The following is a 10181-nucleotide window of genomic DNA, read 5'->3' on the forward strand; positions in this document are numbered from 1 at the left end:
GTGTGTAGGGGTGGTTCTGGAAACTGGGGTGCCCTAGGAGCCTCAGGATGAGCCCCTTTAGGACATGTTGGATTTAGGGAGTTAGAATTGCATCTGGAATATGAGGGACTCCCCGTGCAAGGGATTGATTTCCCCCAAGTCAGTGCACTGGAGGGTGGGAACAGTGTGGCACCCAGCTCTGCCCCCTTTGGGGGCTCGGTTTTCTCCTCTGTGAAATAGGTTGCTGGGTGCTCCATGAGGCTGAGGGGGGCTTGGTGGCTGTCCAAGGGGAGGGCAGCGTGTCCCTGTCCCTGTCCCTCTCCCGGTCCCCGTCCGCGGCCAGACCGACGGGGACGGCACTGCCCTCTGCAGGCATCTGGTAGTGGCGCCGGCAGCGCCAGGCGGGGAAATGACGGGGCGGGCTGCGGGGGGGCGGGGGCCCCAGTCTGTCAGTCCACCCCCTCCCGGTGCCGCGTGCGCCAGTCCGTCTGTCTGCTGTCGCTGCCCGCGTTGGGCTCCCGGCCGGGGTCGCCCCGCTGACGGCATGGTAGGTGCGGGGAGTTGCGCGCGGGGTGCAGCCAGGGAAGGGAAGGGTTGCCCAAGGCGGCGGGGTCGGAGACTCAGATGCGAAGACCCTTGGAGCAGGGACAGCTGCCCCGACCCTAGTCTGGAGCATCCCTGGTGGTGGGGCTTCTGGGGGGGGGGGGTGGACGGAGGCACCTTCGCCCCCGGGGCGTGTTGCACGTGGGAGGCTGGGCAGGCGGGCTTCAGGGTCTGGGAGCCAGCAGAGGCGGGGATGCAGAGCCCAGGCCCGGGGGCCGTGGGAAACGGAGCCCGAGAGCAGGGGTGGGGGGCACCGGACCTCCACAGGCTGGACAGACAGGCAACGGTCAAGTCTGCCCTAGCCCCTGGCCCTGCCCGTCTTTCAGGACCTCCAGTCCGTTTCCATCTGAAAAATGCAGTTGAGGGACTTCCCACTGAAGGAGCTCTTAAAATATACCAGGCTCCTTGGTGGTAGGGGGCGGTGGGATGGGGGGACTGCATGTTGACAGCCCACCAAAGAGCAGGAGGGACAGTCACAGCTGGAGGCGACCTGACCAAGCTGGACTTTGCCCCAGACCTGTCAGTTCTAGCTGGGTGGTCCTGGGGTCTTAGCAGCCCTCAAAACCAGCTTCCAGAGCAAAGAGCTGTATCGTCCTTCAGGGTCTAAGGACAACTCCACAGCACTCCCAGGCTAAGTCTTTGCAAGTCCAGTCTCCACTCTCTCCCGGGTGGGTTTGAACCACTGGCCTTACAGTTCATTAGCAGCTCTGAGCTTAACCCACTGAGCCCCGGGATGCCACATGGTCATGAGATCGATCGTGCTGCTGTAACAGAAGCCACCGCAAGGGGGTGGCTTCGACCGAAATTCATTTTCTCAGTTCAGGAGGCTAGTCGTCTGAATCGGGGGGTGCTTGCTCTGGGGAAAACTTTCTCACTGTGTCTGCCCAGGAGGAAGGAAGGAAGGTCCCGGTCTCTTTGAGCTTCTGCTTCTGAGCAGGCTTCACATGGTTGGCATCTTTCTTCCAGGAGGTTCGCGGCATGGGTACCAGGCTCCCAAGGGTGGACTCTGCTCCCAGGTCCTCTTTCTTGCGGGTCGTCAGGTACCTCTTTCCGTCTCTGCAAGGGCTTATTTTAAGCCGAGCAAAACAACAACTCATTGAATCCGACTCACAGCAGCTCTTTAGAAAGAGCAGAGCTTGCCCCTGTGGGTTTCTGAGACGGTCACTCTACCAGGAGTAGTAAGCCTTTTCTTTCTCCTGCAGAGCAGCCGGTGGTTCCCACCTGCTGACCTTTCAGTTAGCAGCTCAGGATGCAACCCACTCTACCACCAGGGCAGGATGGCTTACACCCGTCATGAAGGTCCCATACACCTCATTTACATGATCTCAGTCCCTCACAGGTGTCACGCACCTTATTTATTGGACAGCTAACTGTCCAGTCCCCGTGGTAGTCTACAAGCATCTTATTTGCATAGTCCTGCCCATGGCTGGAAAGTTCCTATAAAGTGATCCGTGGTGCTGCATTGTTCTGTCCATACTAAGATGGCTTTTCTTTCTGGCTCTGGAATTATAGCACCTCCTGTCGTTGGAGGGCAAGGTTTGTCTTTCTCGGTGGCGTATAATATGATGACCATCTTAGGAGCCCTGGTGGCATAGTAGGTTAAGCGTTGACCTGCTTCCACAAAATAAGCAGTTTGAAACCACCAGCCGCTCCCAGGAAGAAAGATGAGGCTGTCTGTTCCAGGGAGCAGTTCCGTTCTGTCCCATAGGTTCCCTCTGAGTCAGCATCCACCCCTGGGCAGTGAGTTCATCGTCGATGGCCCTGTTACATCAATGAATGATGACAGAGAGGATCCACCAAGTCCCTTTTCTGGATGTTGCTCCTCTCTCTTCCACAGACCCCTTTCTGCCTCAATTGCTCCATCCTCCCAGGAGACCTGCCGTCAGGTGGGACAAAGAGCCCCGTCCCGTGCAACGACAGTAGGACCCATGGGCCGTTTGAGCCCGAGGACCTGAGCCTGACTGATGAGATGCTGAGAGTCAAGTACCTGGGGCTGCAACAGACAAAGCTCTTCGTGCCCCTCTGTATCACGTACCTGCTGATCTTCCTGGTGGGCACCGTGGGCAACGGGCTGACCTGTGTGGTCATCCTCTGCCACAGAACCATGTGCACGCCCACCAACTACTACCTGCTCAGCCTGGCCGTGTCGGACCTGCTGGTCCTGCTGCTGGGCCTGCCCCTGGAGCTCTATGAGATGCGGCGTAACTACCCCTTCGTGCTGGGTACCAGCGGCTGCTACTTCCGCACACTGCTGTTCGAAACCGTCTGCCTGGCCTCCGTGCTCAACGTCACCGCCCTGAGCGTGGAGCGCTATGTGGCCGTGGTGCACCCGCTGCAGGCCAGGTCCCTGCTGACTCGGACCCACATGCGCCGCGTGCTCGCCGCCGTCTGGGGCCTGGCTGTGCTCTGCTCTCTGCCCAACACCAGCCTGCACGGCATCCAGTGGCTGGAGGTGCCCTGCAGGGGCCTGGTGCCCGACTCTGCGGTGTGCACGCTGGTCCGCCCTCGCGCCCTCTACAACCTGGTGGTGCAGACCACGGCACTGCTCTTCTTCTGCCTGCCCATGGCCATCATCAGCGTGCTCTACCTGCTCATAGGCCTGCGGTTGCGCCAGGAGCGGCTGCTGCTCAGGCAGGAGGCCAAGGGCCAGCGGGGCACGGCGGCCAGGTACAGCGACACCTACGGGTTCCAGCAGCGGCTGCAGGACAGGGGTCGGAGGCAGGTGACCAAGATGCTGTGTAAGTGTCTCTGCAGGGAGAAGAGGCTGCTGGGAAGGCCGGTGTGGGCTGGGCTTATGGCACCAGACTTTGTGTGCTTTGGAGGGAGCTTTCCTATGTGCATGTGCTGTGTGTGTGTGTGCATGTCTTCATACGACTGCTAGAAATCCATACCAAAGAGAAACGTTAGCAGCTGAAGATTCCCAGCGCCAGGGCCCAGTGCAAAATTTAAGTTCAAGGATATTGCTGAAAACTTCAGAACATCAGGCACCAGCTGTCGAGCATGACTGCAGGTGTTGGGCTCGGGGCCCTGTGTGCACACTCACGAAGCCCCCACCCAGGAAGCCCTCGCAGTCTCCCAAAGCACCCACACAAAGGAGTGTGGGGTGGGGTGTGTGTGGATGGTGTGGTGTGTGGTATGGCATGTACGCTGCATATTGTGTATGTATTGTGTATGCAAAGGGCATGTGCATGGTGCTTGCAGGGTGGTGTGTAGTGGATGGTATATGTGTGTATGTGCCATGTTTGGGGTTGTGTAGTGCGTATAGTGCATGGTGTGTATGGGGTATATTGTATGTGGTGTATGTTTGGTGCTTCCGGTGTGTTGTATATGGCATGTAGATAGTGTGTAGTCTGTATGGTATATGTGTTACTGTGTATATTGTGTGTATAGTGTATGTGTGGTGTTTGCGGTATGTTGTGTAGTGTCTGGTGTGTGTGCTATGTATAGGGTTGTATAGTGTACGTGTGTATGGTGTGCATGTGCCGTGTATACATGTGTATGGTGTGTATGTGCCATGTATAGGATGTGTGTGGTATAATGTGTATGGGGTATGTTGTATATGTGTACAGTGTGTATAGTGTACGTGTGTATAGGGTGTGTATGGGGTATAGCGTGTGTGTGTGTAGGGTGAGTATAGTGTGTGTGTGTAACAGGCTACCTTGTGTGTGTATGGGGTGTGTATGGGGTATAGCGTGTGTGTGTGTGTAGGGTGAGTATAATGTGTGTGTGTAACAGGCTACCTTGTGTGTGTGTATAGGGTGTGTATGGGGTATAGCGTGTGTGTGTGTATAGTGTGAGTATAGTGTGTGTGTGTAACAGGCTACCTTGTGTGTGTATGGGTGTGTATGGGGTGTGCAGTCATGTACAGTGTGTCCCCACAGGATGGCTCGGAGGCTGGAGGGGCCGGGGCTGGATTTCTTCCAGGCATGGGTGTGTGGCTCCCAGGGGGGTGTGCACTAACTAGAGGAGTGACCATTTGTCTACAGAGTCTGGTCAAGGGCCTGGGGGGAGGGGCTGGAGCGCCCGTGCTCAGGCAGGGGTCCCAACATGGGACCCAGCAGCACTGCAGGGGGGTGGCCGGCTGGCAGGCTGCTTCCATACAGATGACCACAGCTCCGGCTCCGGGCTGCTCTACCCGGTGAGACACAGGAGGCCACCGGTCAGGAGTAGCTCCCTGGACACAGGGTGGGGTATGTTATTTGGTGCCAGAGCCCAGGAGAATGAGGACAGACGCCCGAGTGTGGCTTGGGTGGAGGCTCTGCGGACCGTGGGCCAGGTTAGAGGGCCCTGCCAAGCTCCACACTGCCACCCCATTCCAGCCCAGCCCCCTCAGCAGACCTGCTCCGTCAGGGCAAGAGAGGTCCCCCGTTGTTCCAGAGTCGTTATGCACTGGACTGCTAACCGCAGGTCAGCGGTTTGAAACTGCGGCCGAAGGATGGGGCTTTCTGTTCCTGGGAAACTTTTTGTGGCCGGTTAACTGGGGAGAGCCCCTGACCAGAGACAAAAAGAGAGAGGCCCCCATAACTCCCAAACAGGGCCGGCTCCAGACTTGGGGCTGGTGGTTTCCAACGGGCCGGCCAGCCGGCCTGAGGAGCCTAACTAGGCCACCTGGGCTCTACCCCACGAGGGTGACGTCAGCACGAAGCCCAGCGATTGGCTCCGCTCCCGCCCCGCCCCGAAACAGGGCGGAGACTGCTGGCGCTCCCCTCCCCGACGGCGCGGCAGGTGTGCTGGGGCTTTGGGGAAATCCCGTGCGGGTGCAGGTGCAGGTGCGGGCCGGGGCGCAGCTGGAGAAGCAGACACGCAGGAACCACGGCAGCCGGGTGGCAGGGGCCCTAGGGAGGCATGGTGGGTGCAGACCTGGGCTGGGAGGTGAGGGCTGCGCCAGCCTGTCTGCCGTGCGCGGGTTCACGCGCGGGGAGCCCCTCTCGAAGGGGAGGCCTCCCAGCCGAGGCCGGCTGCGTGGTGTGAGCACGGAGTACGTGGTGTGTGGCTTCAGTGTTCGTATGTGTGTGGGGTGAGTGTATGTGGTATGAGATGTGTGTAGTGTGTCCATGGGTGTGTGCGTTGTGTTATGGAATGGTGTGTGGTACATTTATGTGTACGTGGTGTGATGTGTTTTATGTGTGTGTGCAATGTGTTATGGTGCCTGTGGTGTGTGTGTCATGTGTTTGCATGGTATGACATGGTGTGTCAACTGTGTTTCTGCATGTGTGATGTGATATACTCTGATGTGTGTTGTGGGGTGTGTGCGATGTATGATATGGTGTGTATTGTGTTGATGTATGTGTTGGTGTGTGTGTGATATGGTTTTGCTGTGTTTGTGTGTGGTGTGATGTACAGTGTGTGCTTATGTGGGGTGCTTGTGTGGCATGGTTGTGGGTATGGGTGTGTGGTGTGGGTCAGTGGGTGTTTATGGGGTGTGCATTTGTGTGTGGTGGGGCAATGTGGTATTCTGTGTGTTTATGTGGGGTGTATAAGGGTGTGGTGTGATGTCATGTAGTGTTTATTTGGGATGTAAATGGTAGGTTTTTGTGGCATGGCATGTCTGTGTGTGGGGGTGTGTTTGTGTGGTGGGGTAGGCTATGTGTTGATGTGGGGTGTAGGTGATATGTTTGTGTGTGTTTTATGTAGCACAGCGTGTATTTATACGGGGTGTGTGTGTGGGTGTGTGTGTGATGTGGTACAGTGTGTGTGTGTTGACACTGTACTTATGTGGTATAGTGTGGGCGTGTGTTTATAATAGTTGTGTGTATGCGGTGTGAAGTGGTACAGTGTGCATATTGACACGGGGTGTGGTATACTGTGTGTGTGCATGTGCTTGTGTGGAGTGGCTGAGTCTCTTTACTGGCACACACACCTCCACAAGTCGGAGCTGACCTTGGCCCCACCATCTGCACCCCATCAAGGGTTCAGCACCCACAGCTTAGAGACACCTCATTCCTAACCCACGAGGAGAGAATCCCTGGGTCACCTTGGCTCTGGGCTCCCCCTGTCCCATCAGTGGTAGCAGGAGCCAGTAGGGCCCAGCGCCCCCTCAGTCAGAGAGGTGTGGCTGGGGCAGGGAGGGGTATTGGGTCTGGAGCACTGTGTGACCCTGTGGGAGCCAGCAGGCAGGCGGCACTGAGTTGTCTGCCCTCTTCGCCCCGCAGTTGTCCTGGTTGTGGTGTTTGGAATCTGCTGGGCCCCCTTCCACGCCGACCGCCTCATGTGGAGCTTCGTGTCCCACTGGACAGACGGCCTTCACATGGCCTACCAGGCCCTGCACGTCCTCTCTGGCATCTTCTTCTACCTCAGCTCAGCCGTCAACCCTGTGCTCTACAGCCTCATGTCCACCCGCTTCAGGGAGACTTTCAAGGAGGTTCTGTGCCTGGGGGCCCCCTGTCGCCGCCACAGGCCTGGCCGCCACTCCCACAGCCTGCACAGGGTGACCACGGGCAGCACCCTGTGTGACTTGGGCTCCCCCAGCATCAGGGCCCTCCCTCTGGCTGAGGACAGGGGACCCGAGCGACCACAGGAGAATGGCCTCCCCTGAGGGGCACGTGGCCAGATGCAGTGTGGGGACCCTGGATCAGCCCTCACCTGCAGGAACATCTTCCTGATTGCTCCCTCTGTGTCCTGACCCCAGTCTGGTCCACACCTCTGTCACTCCTGCCCCCACGGGTATTTGAGATTGAGACCCCCCCCCCGCCGAGTACCATGACCCATTCAGCATTTTATCCCTCTGAAGGGCAGACATGTACAGCCTGCCCTCTAGGCCTCCTGCCCCACTCCCGTCTGCCACGCTGCAATGATTCCCTGCATAGACATGGCCCTCCGTTAACAGGAAGACGCTGACCTCCCAGGCCCTCACCCCATCCCCAATTTCTAGAATGTTCTCCCTCGGCCCTGCTTTCTTTTCATGTTAACTATCCAGTTTCAGTTTGGACCCATCCCGTGTCCCTCTCTAGTTTCCACCTGTCCCTGCTGCCTCCCTCTGAGCCCCATTCTGCTCTGAGTTTCTCTGCCAGTGGTGGGGGGCACTGTGGATTTGGGGACCTGTATCCAGTCTCCGACAGGGGCCCAACGCTTTCCAGTGTTTGCGTTAGCGCTTTAAACAGAAGCTTCCGTGTGTGCAGAAGTCGAACACGGCAGAAACCGCTATCTGCATCCTTATCATCCCCTCCCTCCACTTCCTCCCTGCTCTCCACGGGGCCCCACCCCCACAGGCCACCAGGAGCTTGTTCTTTGCTGATGGAGAAGCAGGAGGGCGGTATTGAGGACTGAATTGTGTCCCCCACACACACACAAAAAATAGGTATCAACCTGGCTGGGTCCCGATTCTCAGTATCCTGGACACGGTCCTCCACTTTGTGAACTGATGTCCTTGTCCCCTGTGGTCTGCGTCCTCCCCTTCATGCTGCCAATGAGGCAGGGGTGGCGGCAGTTGCTTTAATTCAGAAACCAGCCTTAATGCCCTCTGGTGGGTTCCACTCACAGCGGCCCTGTGAGGCAGAACTGAACTGCCCCCTGGGGTTTCCGAGAGGAAATCTTTACAGGTGTCGTTGCCATGTTGTCAGCTCTGATAGGAAGCAGCCCTGTGCACACAGTACAACACACCGCCCCGTCTAACACCATCCTCACAGCTGTTCTTAGGTTTAAGCCCATCGATGAGTCCCTGTGCCCGTCTTATCGAGGCCCTTCCCCTACCCTCCACATCCCCACCCTTCTGCTTTACCAAGTATGACGTCCTTCTCCAGGCACTGGTCTCTCCTGACAACATGTCCCAAGTGTGTGAGGTAAGGTCCATGAAACTTTACAGGAGTAGCGAGTCTCCCTCGGAGGGGCTGGTGAATTTGAACCTCTGGCCTTGTGGCGAGCAGCTCGGTGGGTAACCTGCAATCTCTATGATCTGATTGTACCTTGACTTAGTTAATCTCTTTTGCAATATAAAAGACGTTGAACAATTGTGGAGGTCAGAGGGACCCAGTACCACCAAGAAAAAAAGGGTGAGTGTGGAGTGTGTCTTTGGGATCCAGGGAACCCTGTGCTGGGAATCTCCTAGACCCAAGGGAAGACAGATGACAAGATGCATGGGGGCTCCACAGACTGCCTGGCCCACAGATGCTGAGAGGAGACAAGGACGTTCCCCGAGAGCCAACCAAGGAACAAACCTCCCTCTAGAGCAGTGGTTCTCAACCTTCTGATGCCTCGACCCTTTCATACAGTTCCTCATGTGGTGGTGACCCCCCCCCCACCATAAAATTATTTTCGTTGCTACTTCATCACTGTTATTTTGCCACTGTTATGAACCGGGTGACCCCTGGGAAAGGATTTGTTCCACTCCCGCAGGGGTCGCGACCCACAGGTTGAGAACCGCTGCTCTAGTATGAGCCCCCTGAGTGCAGGCTTCTGTGAGAAAATCAACTTGTTTGTTACAGCTGCCCCTGTGGTGTTTCTGTGTGGGCAGCGCTGGATCAGCAAGGGGAGGAAATAAGGAGGTGTAGGGAGGAGCCTTGGTGCTGAACTCCGAACCCCGCTCTGCGTGCACCCCAGCCTCACCGAGGTGCAGGTACCTTAGGGGCCTGTGGTGAGGCTGTGTTGGCCGCCCAGAGGCTCTCTGGGGACAGGAGAGGGGCCTGGGCCAGTTCAGGGCCAAAGGTGGGGAGGGTTCTGCTTTGGGCTTGAGGAGGTGAGAAAAGGACAGGGGATGTCTAACTCCAGGAAACTAAATTCCATCCGGGCTTCCCAGTGGCCAACTGGGAGCTCAAGGAGGACTCAGGCAACAAGTGAAGCTTATTCAGAGGCCACCTGATCCTGAGGCAGGGAATCGAGCAGTCCCGAGAGCTGCCCTCCTGAGTGAAGCTGGGAGGGAGGGAAGCCCCAGCACTGCTGCCTGGGAGCTGTACCATGACCTGATGACCCGGATGAAGATGGCATCCAGCCGTTGGGCATCAGCTGACATCCCTCCTGTCCAAACCTCCCAGCTCATACCCTGCACCCCTGCCTGTGCCTGGGGGCAGGCTGTAAAGTAATGTCGGTCTCCATTTCCTCCTCAGACTTCAATGATGAAAGCAGCCAGTGCTGGCTGTCAAACGTTTGGAAAACACAGAGAGCAAGCGTAAAAATCTCTTTGTAAAGGAAAGAGCCCCATAGCTTTGGAATCTCATAGTGGGACAAAAGGTGAGAGGGCATTCAACTCTTCACCCAATGCTTGTGGGGGGTTCAAGTCCACCCAGGGACCCACTGAAGATCTACTTCCCCACAGCCAGCCTTGGAAACCCATCTGGATCACGGCCATGCGCTGGGCTCCACGCAAGTTGAGTCAATGACACCTCGCACCCACTCTCCAGACGTCCCTGTGGGATATCGGGGGTGTTGTGTCCCTCTGAGAATGTGTTCTGCGGCTACAATCATTGTCTGTACACAGTTTGGGTCTTCCTTTTTTTCTCAACTCCTAACTTCAAGCTGCTGGGCCACCTGCTCCCGGCAGGGTCACAGCCCACGGGACTCAAGATCATGTGGGGTCTCACCAAGGGCACACCGTAACCCCGACACCGCAGTCCCACAGTACTCTCGTCTCATCTGCTGTCTGCTCTTCAGACATGCTTGTTTGAACG

General features: G+C 57.1%; 1 protein-coding gene across 1 annotated transcript; it reads left to right on the forward strand.

The window, feature by feature from the left end:
- The first annotated feature begins 1875 nt into the window (after nucleotides 1–1875).
- On the forward strand, nucleotides 1876–7117 carry NMUR1 (neuromedin U receptor 1). The gene is made up of 3 exons (XM_075530152.1): nucleotides 1876–1881; nucleotides 2420–3320; nucleotides 6735–7117. Exons 1-3 carry the CDS (start codon nucleotides 1876–1878, stop codon nucleotides 7115–7117), a joined length of 1290 nt encoding a protein of 429 aa, XP_075386267.1.
- Nucleotides 7118–10181: the final 3064 nt, after the last annotated feature.

The sequence above is a fragment of the Tenrec ecaudatus genome, chromosome 13 (assembly GCF_050624435.1).
Source record: "Tenrec ecaudatus isolate mTenEca1 chromosome 13, mTenEca1.hap1, whole genome shotgun sequence".
In the NCBI taxonomy this organism is placed as follows: domain Eukaryota; kingdom Metazoa; phylum Chordata; class Mammalia; order Afrosoricida; family Tenrecidae; genus Tenrec; species Tenrec ecaudatus.